The 17,402-nt window shown below is 47.3% G+C and overlaps 6 protein-coding genes across 6 annotated transcripts; 3 read left to right on the top strand and 3 right to left on the bottom strand.

The window, feature by feature from the left end:
- Positions 1-1,779: 1,779 nt before the first annotated feature.
- On the top strand, positions 1,780-2,653 carry BDV27DRAFT_156789 (uncharacterized protein; the record flags this gene model as incomplete). The annotated part of the gene is made up of 3 exons (XM_032072391.1): positions 1,780-1,789; positions 1,864-2,006; positions 2,360-2,653. 3 exons carry the CDS (start codon positions 1,780-1,782, stop codon positions 2,651-2,653), a joined length of 447 nt encoding a protein of 148 aa, XP_031928686.1.
- A 1,809-nt stretch (positions 2,654-4,462) lies between these two features.
- On the bottom strand, positions 4,463-5,049 carry BDV27DRAFT_126662 (uncharacterized protein). Its single transcript, XM_032066596.1, has one exon. It carries the CDS (start codon positions 4,933-4,935, stop codon positions 4,636-4,638), a length of 300 nt encoding a protein of 99 aa, XP_031928685.1. The 5' UTR covers positions 4,936-5,049; the 3' UTR covers positions 4,463-4,635.
- Positions 5,050-7,581: 2,532 nt separating this feature from the next.
- On the bottom strand, positions 7,582-8,343 carry BDV27DRAFT_156788 (uncharacterized protein; the record flags this gene model as incomplete). The annotated part of the gene is made up of 2 exons (XM_032072390.1): positions 7,582-8,163; positions 8,296-8,343. The coding sequence occupies 2 exons, from the start codon at positions 8,341-8,343 to the stop codon at positions 7,582-7,584; spliced, it is 630 nt and encodes a 209-aa protein (XP_031928684.1).
- A 484-nt stretch (positions 8,344-8,827) lies between these two features.
- BDV27DRAFT_126661 (glycoside hydrolase family 15 protein) lies at positions 8,828-10,848 on the bottom strand. The gene is made up of 3 exons (XM_032066595.1): positions 10,311-10,848; positions 9,444-10,251; positions 8,828-9,394 (listed from the first exon to the last, which is right to left on the bottom strand). Exons 1-3 carry the CDS (start codon positions 10,531-10,533, stop codon positions 8,944-8,946), a joined length of 1,482 nt encoding a protein of 493 aa, XP_031928683.1. The 5' UTR covers positions 10,534-10,848; the 3' UTR covers positions 8,828-8,943.
- A 1,045-nt stretch (positions 10,849-11,893) lies between these two features.
- On the top strand, positions 11,894-12,823 carry BDV27DRAFT_144356 (uncharacterized protein; the record flags this gene model as incomplete). The annotated part of the gene is made up of 5 exons (XM_032070251.1): positions 11,894-12,078; positions 12,114-12,250; positions 12,306-12,419; positions 12,605-12,635; positions 12,691-12,823. The coding sequence occupies 5 exons, from the start codon at positions 11,894-11,896 to the stop codon at positions 12,821-12,823; spliced, it is 600 nt and encodes a 199-aa protein (XP_031928682.1).
- Positions 12,824-15,108: 2,285 nt separating this feature from the next.
- Positions 15,109-17,271, top strand: BDV27DRAFT_156785 (glycoside hydrolase family 71 protein; the record flags this gene model as incomplete). Its single annotated transcript, XM_032072389.1, has 5 exons — positions 15,109-15,237; positions 15,293-15,836; positions 15,899-16,124; positions 16,187-16,644; positions 16,733-17,271. 5 exons carry the CDS (start codon positions 15,109-15,111, stop codon positions 17,269-17,271), a joined length of 1,896 nt encoding a protein of 631 aa, XP_031928681.1.
- Between the last annotated feature and the right edge of the window lie 131 nt (positions 17,272-17,402).

Below are 17,402 nucleotides of genomic sequence, written 5' to 3'. Positions count from 1 at the left end.
GACAAACTAGGATATCCCAGACAAAAACGGCGCATCTATTGAATCTCGACCAGAAGTTCCTGTTATCTACATAAGCCACTAATATACTGTGAAGGACCCTTGCAGGTCAGGCAACCTCCCTATGTAGTCGTAGTGCAGCAAAACTCTTTGTTCACTTGCTAGATAAATAGTCCTGTAGCGTAATCTAGCCAGAGACCATCCTGACACCAAGCCTCCTCCCAAAGAAATAAAATGGGCAGCGCTGTGAGCTATCATACGTCGATTTCGAGTCTGGTAATAGCCTGAATGAGATCCTCAGATATGTGGAGTCTACACAGGCCCTGTGTGCTACGAAATACAGCAGCAAAAGAACAGAATATATATTGGCTGCGACAGGCGAAGGAGCTTCAAATAACTAAGACAGCTAGAAATGTCAATATTTTCTTCGCTCTGCGATACCAGTACGGGTTGCGCTTGACTATGAAGTGTCGCATCTTGGTGTATTTAACTCGGCATCTTCAGGACAAAGCCTACAGTCTTATTGAGCCGTGTCCTCACGTTCTCTTGGAACATCATTGGATACGTTAACGTATTCAGACATTGACTAAAGGCAATATGGTCGACTAAAAGCAGAATCTTTGTGGAGAACGACGTGCGACAGATGAACATTCTATCTCTTATGAAGCAAAGAAGCCTTGCTTTGATCCCGGCAACTCGGAGAGCCTTACCATTCTAAATGATATTTGGTGAACAGTTTCAGGAAGATATGAAAACCCTAGGATGGTGGGTCATTCAACTGCAAATCTCAAGCGAGGAGAGATTTAGGTATAGCGTGGCTGAAAAGCTTGGAGTCATCGAGTATGCCCGGGAAACACGGCAATATCATCTGGGACAAACATTTGTTTTAACTTATAGTAACAACCTCATTGCCGATATTCAAGGAGTCCAGTGAAACCTCAAGCTGTCAGTCGATTCTTTAAGATTGAGGGGATGTTATGGCTGGGCAATCTCAAATACCTTCGGGAAAGGGCTCAAGCGCTGGAATCGAAAATCGAACTTAGGGCTATGGCCATAAATAGCTTGAAAGCGTCCCCGGTCGTGCATCTCAACGATTGTCGATTTCTTTGGTGCAGTAGGTTAATCGAAGCTAATTGAATTCGACAACTTTTCAGCTTCATGGCAAATCATATATAAGGAGCCAGATACTTATATACGACATAGACCTACACCTTCGACGGTTGTCGTCGGATGACAGAGGTTATGGTCAAGTTTCTGCCAGAATCTGTCAGAACCAGGTTGAAAGCCATTGCGCCAATGGAGCGCTACAACCATCTAGGGGAGAAGGTCGAACCAAAAACACCCTATCCATGCGAGTTTATGTCATGGACGCAGAATAAGAGGACTCGGCTTCCTGTACAATGTATGTTCTCTATCTATTGCACTTGGAAGCTTGATATTCACATCCATACCCGATCTTTCTATGGGAGCTTTAACGGCATGGCTTGCTCGCTCATCGAGAACAAGCGAGACCACAATGCCCATAGAACCCGATGAGCTCCCCTGTGCAAACCTTGTCTCATGAGCGAACCATTCATTTATTTGTCTCGCAGGGCCTTCACGACAGTAGGGCTTTTAACGGCTGCTTTGGAGATTGGCGTATCTTTAGAGTGCGGAAGTGGGACTACAGCCCCTACGATCCTAGATGAATAGGTCCGATCCAATTAGTCCCTGGAATATGTAGAAGGCCTTTCGCAGATACGGGAGACTCTAACCAAAAGACCGGCGAACTAGAAACACAGGATGTCAGCCAGTACGTGTCTCGCAGCACTTTCGAACTGGTCTACAGATTTTTCTATGACTACCATCCACACCTAAGCCGCCTAGGTCTTTGGCTCGGCTATGACACGCATTTTGACATCGATTTCTACCCATGTGATGCAAGAGACACCGGCGAGTACAATACAATAGGCCAGTGTGCCTCGCGGAGTACGCTTAAACTAGTACACCAGTTCTTCCACGGCCAGCTAGTGGGTCTGTTGACAACCTGCTTCCACATCATCACAGCACTGCTGAGGAACTCCAGGAGATCTCTCTACCAAGCGACAAGCTCTTTTATTATTACCCTCCGCCACCCTCTACCTTTTTTTCTTTTCCCGCTATGCCTGGTATCCAGGATGGCAAGTGGGCTGACAGATAGGAAGAGGAGTACCTAGCCGCAGGTGATATAACACGCTTTTGTATATACCTGGTAGGAATGGTAACGCCTGATTGGTAGGCATCTGCAACCTTATCATCTAGCTACTGCGCAGACCACACATCTCGAGCCATCACATCGTCATTCTTACTATTTACCACTCCCAGTTTCGCAAGTACCTGGTAGCGACAAATATTCTGGAAACCCTTGGTGTGGTTGATCGATACCCCCCACAACATTCCCGAAGAAGTTCCCTTCAACCTGGACGCGTACGCCGACGTTGTCCTTATTGATGACGAGGAGTACCCCGAACATTTGGAGTATGAGGACGCCGCCGGTTACGATATCGAAATCGAGCGCAATTTATCAAAAGGAGTTTATCAGGAGGCGGGTTATCTCGAAGAGAAGGGTTCTATGTCGGACGAGGCTCGGTATTGGGCTGCCAGTATTGCTTCAGTCAACGATTACGAGGTTCTCTGAGAGAGCTTCAACAAAAGCATGTACAGAGCCATCAGGTACCTGTGTAACTATGCTCAAAACACCCCTTGCAAAGAACTTTCACCCTTTAAGGGAGAGAGGCGCCAATAGTTATATATGACAAGGCTGTCACCGATACTACTGGCTGTCTTATACATTGTCGGCAACATGATAGCCCGCTTCTGGTATACAGCTTATCGGGCTGTCAGCCAATCGCAAAGTCTTGAAAGTCAGATTTTTCTAGCCACCGATCTATAAAATACTTGAAGAGTATTGATGTTAAGACGGCAACCTTTCTCCAATCCAACCTAAATTTTGTGGGCAAACGAATAAAGCTGTTTAATCGCGAAACAGTAACGCAAATTTATGCGGGGGATATCATTACAATCGAAACGGCTGATACTGAGGTACTTCCTTTACCATTGTTCGAATTGCTGAACATGCAGTGGGCATTGACTCGTGCTTTGGGGATATGAACTACGCGCTAGAGGTAGAGGGGAGGGCGATTACTTAAGGAGTTTCTACACTTGATTTGGTATTTAAGAATTCTTGTTAATATATGTACTGACTACACAGTCAATTATGATCATTACGCCAATAATCCCACACTTTCCGCAGAGCGCGTTTTTTCCAGAGGAGCATCAGCGCGGCGATGGTAGTCATGCGGATGAAGTGGGTCAAGCGACTGTAACAGTTGAATATAACGAACCTGTTTAACAGGAAAAGGGAAATAAGTGTATTGAAAAAGGTGGAGAGAATGGATTTAATGCAGAGAATGAGTCCACCGAGGACGATGTATAGAATGGCTCTGTCAGGGAGGATACAGATAGCGAGGACGATGAACGCCAATTACAACCGTATTTACGAACGCGGTGAATGTGAAGGATTCTTTACGGGATATTGCTTTCCTAGTAAATAAATCCACAGTTGCAACGACGATGACCCGACCTGCACCAGAAAAATGATATCCTGCGACGCAGGTTGTCACATGTCATCAAGTCACATTATCCTTAGACAGTCAGATAGAACTGAACCATGGGAAGAACAACTTCAGGACGATAAAAAGCCTCATCCACTAGATTGAGTAATGGAAGCCGTTACATTCTGGTAGCATGTCAATGGAAGCCGTTACACAGGTATGCTTAACTTGCTGAGTTACGACGTGAAGCTGAATATCAGAAGTCATAATACGTGAGCATTTTCAACCATGGATACTCTTTCGATATCTACCCAGTGTCCCACCAAAGCGTATAGGTCTAGCAAAGATGGAATCGATGATGTAGACTTCAGACATCATGCAAATCTCACCAAGAAAGGATATGTGTCAATGCCGTACAGGAACCTCACCATAGAACTCTACTTTTGGAAAGAACATAACTTAAAAGAAAGAGAAAAAGTAGAAGAGGGTCGAGTTAAAAGTCTGCTAAAAGTGGCCTAATAAGACTACTACATAAACCTCGAATGCTAAATTATTGTACTGGGGCTAGTCGGCTTTTTTCTCATATTAGCTGACAGAAGTATCTCACCTTGAGAAGACTATCATGAGAGAGAAAGAATGTTGAAAACTTTACCGAGGACAAGCTCGATTCTAATGAGCTACCATTATTTGTATTTCCTGACACGGTTCTGGCGGAGGCCCGCTACGCATTCATAGTGGCGAGGTATCGAAGCTGGTTAGGAAATCAGTCAGGTTCACCTACATTCTTGTGTGCAGCGTCCGACCTTGAAGTCTAAAAGCCTAGGGGTCTAAAGTAATCCGACACAGATATGAGTCATAGAAAAAGGTTTACTGTAACACAGATAGGAGATATTGCATAATGCAGTGTATGAAATGCACCACTACTAAGGTCATGACTGAGCAGGGCTACCAAAAGTATCAACATAGAACACATTTTCCACTTTCTGTCTTTCATTCTATGCAAGACAACGCAAGATAATATCCCAACACCCGTCACAGCAACATAGTCTTAAGGAAATATTAAGTCCTAAATCCGCTCCCTGACACGACATTTGCGGCCCCTCCTGCGCCGCTCATAAAGACATCGATAGGTGAAATGTTTTCCCTTCTGCTGATGTTGAATCCGACTGGGAAAACCACATTCGCAAGGAGGATTATTGGGTCGCCATCCTTCCCAATCATCCGCACATAACCGCCCACATCTTTCGCAGTCGCGGTAAGACCTATTTCTGTTGCCGTTTTTGTTCCTCCTGCAGTCGAATCCCCCCATCAACCTCCCGCAGCACCTTTCCCTGGGGGAAAACAAACGGCTTCTACCTCGAGACATCCTGATTCCAAATCAATATCAGTCCCAGTGTGAATTACCCACGACTCCACGCAAAGTAGCAAGCCCTCGACAATACCGAACTGTTTCCGGAAGAGAGTAACAAGTCTTTCGTAAGATGTGTAGCAGGAAAGGAATCTTAGAACTCTCTCCAAGGGGGTATGTCAGGCTATATATACCTAAATACTTTTCCCCAGCTTTTTGGCAGAAAAGAATCAGAATTGGGCATCAACCTCTACGATGACTATCTACGACTTTCCATGCATGATGAGATTTGGCGAGGCCACCAATGAACATGAGGCACAACCACTCGTGGGACTGAATGATTGGTATGTAGGAGGGAGTCTGGAGATAGGTTGAACACGAAGGTGCCATGCAGGTTAATGGCAGATGATCAGGTATCGCGACCAATAATACCCATCGCACTTGAAAACATACTAGTACGCCTCAAATAAGGCAGTGGTGCTTTTACCTTAGCAAACCCGCTTTCCTGGTATGGAGTCAGCCTCGTCTTTTTCTCTCAATCTACCCCGCTTTGTCCAAACCGAAATTGGAGGCACTGATAACCTTCCACGCTATTGTACTTCTGCATGGCACGATGAACATCAAGAAGCCGTCGGTAGGGCTTATCAATTGTCACGAGTAGGACTAAGGGTCAAAGTGCGCCTGACAGGGAAAAGCGGATCACGTAAGAAAGGACTACCACTCTGTTGAATCAATTTTGTACTGAAAGGCACGTCTGCGGGTTCGAAATAAATCTGATATTCACCAAATATACGATGATAGTCGAGCGTTAAAGTAAGGACATGAATCGGGCTGTCAGTCTTCGGACCATCAATTAGATGTATGACACCAGGGTCGAACATATCTAACATTCGAAGCACATTCTTTTCCAAGTCGCCCTAAGACCTGCACTGCCTAACACAAGTCAAGGAGTGGGGCCCATCTTTATATTCTATGAATTTTTTTGCTCTTATCTTTCGAGGTGAATTGTTTAATTGTCACAGCTGAAGCCGGGTGTGGAATCTAGGTAGCCCAGGGCATTGATGATGTTTCGCATCAACGGGTCCGGGTGGCCACCGAGGAGGATAGATATACTTACCAGCTGCCGAAAACGAACAGGCCAATACACCGACGGGATTATTGGCAGTGAATAGCCAAACGGGATAGGTTTGATATCGAACATGAGACGATAATTGGGGATTTTCCAGAATTTGCTCTTGTCTGTCCTAGATTACGGGACCGAAATTGGAGCGTGGAGAAGGGAGTTAGCAAATTCACTCTCCTTAAGGACTAAGGGAAGCATCTGGTGAATGGAAATGTCTTCATTGGGGCATCTAAGAGCCCCACGTCTGGTGGGTTTTTGACCGTAATATTCCGTTGAGATACCCTTTCTCCTTTCTCCTGAATTGAATGTGGAATGAGCGACATGTCAGACAACAGCCTTTTAGAGGATGGATAATCTCGATAAGGATCAGGCCAGCTTATGATGCCACCCAGGTAGTCCCAATTTAAGTAGTTAGCATTCATCTCTAACCTGTGAGCTGCTGTATATCGTGTAAGAGCTGTCTAGCAAAGGGCTTAGCTGGTTGACCAAGATAGCAATAGTGAAGATTCAAATCCCAGTGGGGCTCTTCTTTGGCGCCCCCCCCTCCGTCTCCTCGAGAGCATATGTATTGACGCTGTAACGTTGTAACCTGCGCTATGTCAAACCAACAGTCGGTCTGGGCGATTTAGTGGGTGACCGGTTGCTTATTCCCGTTAAACCCTGCTAGCCCCAACCTCGTCATAAGCACTAAAGGAATTCAAGCATTGTTATTTATACGTTTAAGCCGCTAAGATAGTAGTGCCGCCCCATGCATTCCCTCATTGTTTAGTTGTTTAGTAAAGCATGAAACAAAACGGCTTTCCTTCATTTCCTGGTTCACACCTCCAGTTATCCACAACGTTTAAGCTTGCTTTCTCTCTCTCTTCATTATTCCCTCCCCCTTCGGACTCTTGGGATACCCAAAACTGAGAGATAAAATTAATACGCGCAGGATGGCCTCGTCTCCGGATTACGTTTTCACCCGGGATTACCTGGACAACAACCGGTAAGTTCCTCGCTTAGTAGAGGATTCAGCCCACATACTAACCACTAGCACGAACAGTATCAACCTGCAACACTATCTAGTAGTCCAAATTGTTTAAATATCGCATCCATCCCTCCATCCCAACCAAGAACCCGGATCTGCGGATTGCCGATGTTGGAACAGGCACAGGGTAAGCCAAGTGAGTAAACGTTCCGTTTATGGGGTCAATCTAACAAGAAGGAGGAGGCTGTGTAAATTAGTGTTGCTTTCCTAGAGAAAGCTATGCCGAAAAGCGCGGCGGAGTGAATCCAATGTCAACACTCGGTTAAAGACCGCTATTATAAGCAGGGATTGCTCTGCAAATGCCGTAGTGTAGTCTTGGATGGCCGCAATTTGAAAAGAATATGATTATGGTCGAGCGAGAAATCACCTTAAAACGCTGTTCAAAGATAGCCTCATGGTATATTGATAATGAATAAAATCCTTGTATACATTGTATATAGCTAGCTCAGCCCGGAAGACAACATTCCTCACTCCCGCTCGATCATTTCAAAGGAAAGAGAATAGAAAAGAAATATCAAGCCCACCCCTCCTCAACCCCCCTCCTAACAGCCTCCTCCCTCTTCCTCTTCACCTCCATATCCTCCATATCCTCCCCCTCAAAAGGTCCCACCCAAGCCCACGCCCCAAAATCCTCCTCCACAGGTCCCCTCTCCTCATCCACCCATTCCTCAAACCCCATATTCCCAATATCCAGATTACAAAACATACCCCACGCCCTCGTCCATGGAATCCGACACATCCGATATCCCTCTCCATTCCCTTCCTCATCCTCCCGATCCTCAGGAAGCATATACTCAACCAACAAACAAGACTCCATCTCCAGACCCTTCTGGTCAATGATCAACCAATTCGAAGTCGATAGATTCCTATCCTTGAATAGCCCTTGGGTGACTGGATCGTCGAGGTAAGTGTATATCTCATCAGGGGATTTGAAGGCGAATTCATTGGTGGTGACAGTTGGGGCTGTTTCTTCGATGGGGAGTGGTGGGATGCTGGGTGTTGTTGGTTCCGTTGGGGCCCTGGTGAGTAGTAGGGTCCATTGGGGAGGACAGTTGAATTCGTAGTCTGTTAGGTGGAGAAGGGCTTTGTTTATTGTCTGTTTGTGGTTTGTTAATTTAGTGGGTTGTTGGGGAGGGTGGTATTGGTGGTTTTCTTGGGGGATTAGAAGAAGCAGTTAGGGTTATGGTTGGGTTGGGTTGGGTGTGAGTATAAATAGTATAGGACATACCTTGATTGGGGCCTCTGGGGCTGTGATGAAAATGGGCCAGTTGCTCATTGTTATGGGTTAATTGATTAGTTGATTGATTGATAAAGTGCTTGTGCTTGATTAAATGATTAATAAGTTAAATGATTGAGTGAATTTCTTGTGTGAGATTAAAGATCTGGATATACTTAATACTTTTATAGCTTATGTTTTTTAGGTTAGGCACGGGCCTTGTGCTTTAAAGATGAAGGCAGCAACAGGCTGTGCAAGGCAGCAGGGCTGGTGGGGAGCATCGATCGACATGGTCGTTGCTGCAAGGGGGTAACGTCACTTTTGGACCCACTTTTCTACAACTTGAATGGCTAACTATGGATGAATTGTGTTCGTTTGTGTGGTTATTGTGAGATTATTTGGATTTGAACAGGATATGGTGAGAGGTCATGGTGCCGGAGATTTATATACAATGGTTTAGTTGGCGTTGCAACTGTAAAATGATATTGTTTGGATAGTATAAATCAAAATAATCTTTTGTTGTTGAAACAATAATAATGAGTGACGAGTATATAACAAGATACACAGTATGGTCGCATCTAAACAGGCAAAAATAACAGCCGTGACATGAGGTCAGAGTTGACTACACGCACTGGAAAGTACAGTCTTGCGACATTCTACCTACCACGAGCCGGCCGTCGGGGTAGTGTAACTCCCAGAAACTGTACCCCCTGAACATTGGCTTGGAACTGCATTGGCGGTGGAAGAGCCCCAACTAGCAGGGACAGTGCCACTTCGCCTTCCAACAGCACTCAAGAAAGCTGCATATGACCAAGTTAGATCGGACGCCGAAACTGGGCTGCCCTGGTCCCGACTGTACTGCTCAGCCATAGCACCGTTCTCGGGAGTATACTCCTGGACAACGGAGATGAAGCCGTCTGCGTAGGCCTTGACAGCGCTTGTAAGGGACTCATAGGCTGAGGAAGACTTGGCATAGGATCCGGTGGTGACATTGCCGGAGAGATCCTTGAAGAAGGGAAGGGAAGTTTCGGTGACGTTCACTTGACCTTGTTTGTCCCACTGGTACAAGGCGTCGTAGAGCAACTCTGCAGCGACGAGGGTAGTAAGATACCTTTTATTTATTAGTTTAAGGCTTGAAATTAATGAGATAGTGTACCAACCATGGATTGCCTCCCTGGTAGTTGTCCTCTGCGTAACGACCCACTGCCGCGGCCTTTCCGGCTCCACGTCCATTGTTGATACCGTAGACTGACCGGAAAGAGTCAACGACAATCTTATGGTTCGAGAGAGCACGAGAGGAGCAGGGTTGGAACGTTGTATCATCACAAGCGGCAGCTGGGTCAAAGGTATGAATGGAACCCAAAAGCGAGTTGGTGTCCAGCCCACTGCGCCCACTGGTAGGTAGGTTAGAAAGAACAGCGGACCCATTCCAGAAGTCCTGCAGATGGCAGAGGATTTGCGGCGCCACGGAGCACGCCTGACATTCCTCTCCGAGAGCCTTCGCAAACGCGTCGCCCTCCACCAAGGCCTTGTGCTGCACAGCAACGGTAAAGAAGGAGCTGCCCTGGACCTCCTCCCAAAGATCAAACCCGGTCTGGTTCCAGTATTGGCCTACGTAAGACAAATCATTCTGAACAATTGGCCAGATGTTGGCTTTGACAACAGATTGCTTGTCGTTGGCGATCAGGGAGTTGCCATATGCGATCAAGGCGGAAGCACGTAAAGCTGGCCCATCGCGCTGAGGTCGGCCCCAAGAATCAGTGAATTGAGAGATATTGACGTAAAACTTGGGCTCAGCAAGACCCGAGCCGTCCGACAGACTGCCCGATGGGTTGGAGACTGCCTGCTGCTTCGCTTGAGAGTCAACATAATTCTGGATTGTAGACTCGAGAGTCGCGTCTCCCCCAATAAACTGCTCTATCACTTCTGCCATGGTCAGGCCAGCATCACGCGTCCAGGTATAGAAGTCTAAGGACAGTCAGTTCTGTGGTCATATGAAGCGGTCTTATGGATAAAATTGTACGAACAGTCAGGATCACTTTTGGATGGGGAGGCCACAACGATACCCGCGGCAGCCCCCTCAACAAGCTTGCCATCGGCACCGATATTATTGAGGACGCCCTGTTTGGCAATGGGGGTCTGTTTCTCAATGAAGGCGTTGACATCCGACTGCCTCTTGTGGACAGGGAACGACGGATGCGCAACAGCGCCTGCAATGGCATTGAGGGAGAAAAGGAAGCTGTTCCGCATGATGAAGGTGGCTTCTAGACAACAGGAAATAATCGTAGGTGTTTGTTGGCTGTCTCATTCAAAGTGTGAACTTCTGCTGCTTTTATAGCGCGACCTGGACGCAATGTAGATAATGCCGTGAACCGATCAGCAATGGGTTACATTACATCAACTAGCAGGCAACGGGCCGATCAGTCGGAGATTACTCGAGTCTCGCAACGGTTTTCGCAGGGCAAGGATCCATCATGAAGCAGATCCGGTATTAATTTCCGGGATTCAGCGCGGCGGATCCAATTGAAATCGATATTCCGTCGGAGGGACTAAAAGTGATCATCCCGACATCTGCCCGTGCCGGCATTCTCTTGGATGTCACTGGTGGAAACTCCATCGGGCTGAACCCCCGAGTCTTAGTTGAGTCTAAATATTCTTATCCAGCGGAGTATTATTCTTGACTGTGTTTTAAGTTAAGCCAGGATCGGGGCCGAGTGGAGTGATGTACATACATCGTCTCCAGTTGTGATCGGCGTAGTATCGGGATCATGCCTCTAGAAGCATTCTTCAATCTTAGCAATGTTTCTCATGTCAAGTACATGTCTCATCGTTTGAAATAGATGCCCCAAGTTCGGTGAATGGCTGATTCGCCGCCATTAGGCCGACACAATGTCTTGAGCTCCCAATATGCATCGGCATATGCTTCCCTCTTGGGTTAGGTTAGCTTTGAATTAAAACGGATGTTGTGGCCCTCGTACAGGTAGTAGCCATGGAGATCCTTGGATTACCCTCGGGTGCCTAGATTGAGGTGTGTAAAAGTTTTCGAAGTAAGCAAAGTTTCATGACGTTCTCCATCTCATCGACGTCATCACATGACCTCCACCACGCCTTCGACGGATTCTTCGCTTTCCACGGGAGACCCTCGCAAACATGACTAGTTGAGTTTACTCCAAGAATGCCTCTAGGGGTAAATTTAGCTAGACTGGCCAGGGACGGTTACATACCAGTGCAGAAAACCTCCTCTTGGCATGGGAGGCGTAGTTCTGGCTGCCACCCCATGGGCGGAGACATAGTTCCCATGTTGAAGTTCAATTGCAGACACTGCGTTTCTATACTGCCATATCTTTACTGTTACAGGTAGCTGTTGCGCAGGGGCATAGTGGCCAATGAGTGACTACCCACATGCTGGCTTTGATCAGCCGTTCTTCATCGTTACTTGGGTTGAGACTGGCTTGGCACTGGTTCTACTGTCTGCTAGGTGCTTCACAGCCTGGAAAATTGTCCAATATACTGGACCTGACCTAATTCTGTCCATAATTACTTTTGTATGTCCCCCTGCTAAGCAGATAGCCTGACGACTGACGACAGCCAGACTATTGGCATTGCAAGCATGGCTATGGTCACAGCCGGAGCAGCATACGGCCTCAGAACTCCCTCAGCTACCCTAACAAACAATAACGACAAGGATGCTCTGTTGTTTGGTTGGACGAATCAGTTCTTGGCTCTCATTGCTATTGGCCTTGGAAAGGTTGCCCTTGTCGCTTTTATAGACCATCTCCAGAAGCACGAAGTAAAGTACAAGGGGTGTTCCTTTGGTTTATTGCCGGAAGCAATTTCATCGTCAATATGATTGCTGCTATATTAGTCTTTGTTCAGTGCTCCCCTGCAAAGAAGCTATGGGATGAACGGATACCCGGACACTGTCCTGGGCGGAAAAGAGTCCAGATCTTCGGATATATTCAGGGACGTGAGTAGCTTACGCCAAAGAAAATGAATCTGGGGTTAATCAACTGTTGGTATAGCCTACTCGGCATTCTGTGACTTTGCTTTAGCGGTTTACCCCGTGCTTATATTCCGGAAAGTCCAGGCGTTTTCAAACGCAACCAAAATTGGCCTTTCTGTCCTCATGGGGCTTGGTGTAATGTAAGGAGCCCTCCAGCAAAGCAACGGTGTTTATTGACTTAAAATAGGGCAGGAGCCTGTACGATAGTTAAGACAGTTAAACTGAAGCTTTTGACCAAACTTGAAGATACTACATGCAAGTACTCACAGGAGGCACTGATCTTAGAATTGAAGTAACTCGTACTAAATATCACTCAAGGGACATTGGCTGAATTGATCCTGTGGAACCAGTATGTACAATATCTGACCTGGTTAGTTACAATATGCAGGATTGACGCAATATAGGACCGAAATGTGGGTTGTTTTCATTGTCAGTTGCATTCCACCGACCACAGCCTTTTTCAGGTTTACATATCGACAAATTGCTAGCAGGGTTAGCTCGATTTTCCACCGGGTACGATCCGGCGATGAGATATAAAGGTGTGTCTGTCATGATGTACTGTGCATTCTCATCTGACATCCTACTAAGAGAGTGGACAGAGTTAACACTAGAATCTTGGCTCTAGACGTGTCTATATTACAAAGATATCGATTATAATTATAGACGCCATTGTCTCAGTAATCGGTTACCATTTCTTTCTCTGTTCTTTCATTTTGTAACACAATGCAAGCTCGGCAATATCCGATGAAACGGAGGCGATAGGTCCAGAGAGTCCGACAATGTGGCGTCATAGATCAAGGCCACGATGCGTGGACCCTAATAGTGCATCTAAGTGTTCCGGCCTGAGCCTAGATTCCATTTAAATTGATATACATAACACCATGGCGTGCGTGGAAACATGCATGACCACATATTCATGCTGGGCTCATGTCAATGTGGTATATGCAGCCGGGTGGCCGCCAACGATATTCTAATGCGTAAGTGTCTGAAGCCCTTACTACAATATTGAGAAAATGAATCCTCAATTCGAGATACCCAAGAAAGTCATTCGATCGTTCCAGCCCTTCACACCGGTTGCTTGGGCACTGACTCTATCACAACCCAAATCTAATGTAACGAATGAGAGGATAATTACGTTGAAGAAGACCCGAAATTCAGTTCCAAGTTACAGATCAACACGCCACATTCGGCAAACGCTTCGATTGCATATGGTCCACTAGTCAGCAGGCACGCCTGATGACGAGGCTTTTCTAGAATGCTACACCGGACAGCGTCGCGTGAACGCTCAAAATTTTTCTTCGAATTGAAACAGAAGTGGAGGGGCTACATTTGTGAATAGCAACAGTTACTGCCCAAAGGAGAATGATACCTCTTGGCTTTCCTAGTAGTTATCTGTCCCGTGGTTGCAGTGAATATTGCGGTCTCGGGTATATACACTACGAATGACTGGATAGCCTACCCCAGAGATGGACAACATATGCACGACAAGCTTCGAGATCACACTCGGGACAATTGAAAAAGTGACCAATGTCTGAATCGTCAACGCACTTATGTAACTGGGCTAGCAAATCGCCAATAGTTGCGCACTTTCTAGAAGTATAATCTAGGTTTAATCTGAACCCAATTGCGCGAGGTTGTTCCCTCCTCCCAGCCATGCGCAGAACTCACCAGACCGCGTGCATCCTGTTCTTGCCCCAAGCCGGTAGCAGTGGGTTACACTTATTGAGGCTTGGCTGCGGATAGCGCAGGTGATGTGCTCGAGTTGCACTGCATTGGTGTACTGGCGGGATGCGGGTTATTGGTGGTGGATGTGCGCCGTGTGCTCGGGTCACTTCGGCAATGAACATAGGACAAACGCATTCGGATCCTGTTGGTATTGTGCGCTTGATGTGAATACAGATACGTGCAGAGGCTCCATCTGGTATTCGGCAGCGAAAAGTTATGCGGCATTTAAGGGCTATTAGAAGATAGGTATGAGAGCCGTGTACCGCATTCGTTTGTGGTACGACAATATGATTATAAACGAATCATACTCTCGGACTGATACCGATGATCTGCAGTACTGTTGATCTTTTTATTTTATTTAACTTCATTCAATCGATTTACTGCTTCCCCACATATGCCCATTGGCTTATTATGTCTGTTACCGATACGATGTGATATGTCAACCCTAAGCCGATGTCCCAAAACAGCACCTCAACCTTAAGTCTTTCGACATAAAATGAAAGTCACACCTAATCTTCCCTGTGAGACGCTGTTTCTTCGATTTTTCTTTATACCCCGCAACTTTGAAACACTTTGAGCTACCTTTCATAGGGTGCCTATTGTGCACTAGTCATTTAGCGCCCAACATTAAACGATTAGGCTTTAGGTGTCTATCCAACGGCCCCTCCAGTTGCAGACCAGCGGCTAATTGAAGCATATAGAACTGCCCAATCTAATTTCAACATCGCTCCTTCACTGACCTCATTATACCGGTTGTGCGGCCTGATACCTCGAATAAACTCCACCCGTGGTCATCTTGAACGCGAAGATTGTCTTACAGGGTCTTATCCACTAGTCCTGTCGGAGATTATGCCACTCTTTGTTCAAAGCTGACCATGTCTCGGTCCCGTTGCCTTCTTACCACCCCCCCCCCCCGGGTCTTTCAGGAAATATCCTTTATCCCTTATTCAAGGTTACAGCCATTATGGTTGCATCTGTGAAGGGCATCCGTGACCTTGATGAAAAGCATATAAGAGAGGATATGAGCATACGAAACTCTCGTCATCATAGACCTTCTTCCTTTACCTTATCCAGACAAGGCTTGACCACTATCCAACATGAAGATCAAGCCCTATGTTCTAGGCATAGCCTCCGTGCTCAGCTCCCTGGTGGACGCACTACCGAGCGCAGGCAATGAGACCAGCCAGCCACAAGCCTCTGACCGAATGGTCTTTGCACATTTCATGGTAGGCCATTTCCTCATAATCAAGCACCCAACAGAGAGCCCTAACAACCTGGCAGATCGGGATCGTCAGCAACCGCAAGTCAGCTGCCGATTTCGACAGTGACATGAAACGCGCGAAAGAACTAGGGATCGACGCCTTTGCTCTCAACATTGGCGTAGACCGTGTTGATCCCTTCACAGATACACAGTTGGAGTTTGCGTACCAGTCGGCCGCGAACAATGACATGAAGGTGTTCATATCATTTGACTTCAACTGGTGGAAGGAAGATTCGGAGGCCTCTCAAGTTGGGCAGAAGATTGCCAAGTTTGGGGGAAAGCCTGCACAGCTCATGATGGACGGCAAGATTTTCGTCTCATCTTTTGCTGGTGACCGAGTGGATGTGAACGCCATCCGTTCTGCTGCTGGCCGGCCGATCTACTGGGCTCCTAATTACCATCGACCGGAGAGTGCTGATATCTCCAAAGTCGATGCTCTGCTGAACTGGATGGCCTGGCCCAATGATGGTAACAACAAGGCACCGAAGCCAGGTCACCTCGTCACCGTGCAGGATGGTGATAGGAAGTATATGAATGCGTTGGGAGGTAAACCCTATATCGCTCGTGAGTAACTTCCTCTACCCTAAGTTATGCCGTCCTAGTCGAGAGCTAATTCTATAGTTCAGCCGTCTCGCCTTGGTTCTCCACGCACTTTGGTCCCGAAGTCCCATATAGCAAAAACTGGGTCTTTCCATCGGACAATCTCTGGTATGAGCGATGGATCGAGATGCTGAAGCTCAAGCCACGCTTCATCGAAATTGTCACCTGGAATGACTACGGTGAATCCCATTACATTGCCCCTCTGGCCTCCCCCCATACAGATGATGGATGCTCCAAATATGTCAATGACATGTAAGCTCCCAGACCAGCGTTTCCCCCATCGCCGCTCTACTACTACTAACTAACATCGATAGGCCACACAACGGCTGGATGGAACTGGCCCGGCCTTTCATAGCCGCCTACAAGGCGGGCGCCTCATCTGTCAACGAATATATCAAGGACGAACAATTGATCTACTGGTATCGACCCGCTCCCCGCGGCGTAAACTGTGACGCCACCGACACCTGCATGGTTCCCGCAGACAACAGCAGCGGCAATTACTTCATGGGCCGGCCCAACGGCTGGGAGACCATGGAAGACGTGGTCTTCATCGTCTCCATGTTAAAATCCCCCGCCAATATCCAGATCTCCTCGGGCAACAGCCAACAAGTCTTCGAGGCCAAAGCCGGAGCCACAGCCTTCAAAGCCCCCATGGGCGTCGGAAAGCAGAGCTTCGCCGTGGTCCGCGACGACAAGATGGTCCTGGCCGGGACGAGTCCCAAGGATATCATAGACGGGTGTGTCTGTGGTATCTATAACTTCAACGCCTTCGGTAAGTTCCATACCATCGCCAAACATATAACTCACCTTGATATGCTCCCTCAGTCCCACTGACAACCAATTCTCACTACTATTACTAGTCGGGATGCTCCCCCCAGAGCCCATGGACAGCCTCCAACCAGACAGTCTCTCCCGCTTCTCTCAAGGCCTCAAGGTCCAATGTGAAGCCAGACCTTCCCTAAAACCACCACCTCCTCCTCCTCCATCAACCATCAATCCCAATCCCCCGACCAACCCTCCAACAAACCCCCCTCCAACAGACAACCCTCCAACAAACCCTCCTCCAACAAACAATCCTCCTCCCCCAAATCCTCCTCCTACCACAACCCAAAACCCACCACCAACCAACAACCCTCCACCGAACCAACCCCCAGGAACGGTCTGCACCGGTGGCACAGGCCAAGGCAATCACAAAGGCCTCTGCGACTTCTGCTGTCACTACGGCTATTGTCCCTCGGGACCCTGCACCTGCAATGCCTATGGCGCCTCAGTCCCGACGCCACCGACCACAGGCCAGAGAGGTGTCCCTGCAGATGGACTAGACGATTCATATAAGGGACTGTGTAGTTTCGCGTGCGATCATGGATATTGTCCGCCGGGGGCGTGTAAGCTCGTTTGATGGATATATATATATATTCGAGGGACAAGGTTCTGGGAATGGACCAGGTCGGGACTTGCTCAATCATTCAAGCATTCAATCGTTTTCTGTATGTTTGAACTGACGTATACGGGACTGAGTTCAAATTGTCA

Source organism: Aspergillus caelatus (genome assembly GCF_009193585.1).
Source record: "Aspergillus caelatus strain CBS 763.97 unplaced genomic scaffold BDV27scaffold_66, whole genome shotgun sequence".
Lineage (NCBI taxonomy): Eukaryota > Fungi > Ascomycota > Eurotiomycetes > Eurotiales > Aspergillaceae > Aspergillus > Aspergillus caelatus.
This window is presented reverse-complemented; position numbering and strand designations above follow the sequence as displayed.

Excerpts from the sequence above, each read along its gene's own strand:
- BDV27DRAFT_126662 (XM_032066596.1), bottom strand. The coding sequence starts at position 4,935 with ATGTCTCGAGGTAGAAGCCGTTTGTTTTCCCCCAGGGAAAGGTGCTGC.
- BDV27DRAFT_126661 (XM_032066595.1), bottom strand. The coding sequence starts at position 10,533 with ATGCGGAACAGCTTCCTTTTCTCCCTCAATGCCATTGCAGGCGCTGTT. Across the intron at positions 10,252-10,310 it reads ATCCAAAAGTGATCCTGACT|ACTTCTATACCTGGACGCGT; the intron begins GTTCGTACAATT and ends GACTGTCCTTAG. Across the intron at positions 9,395-9,443 it reads TACCAGGGAGGCAATCCATG|GTATCTTACTACCCTCGTCG; the intron begins GTTGGTACACTA and ends AATAAATAAAAG.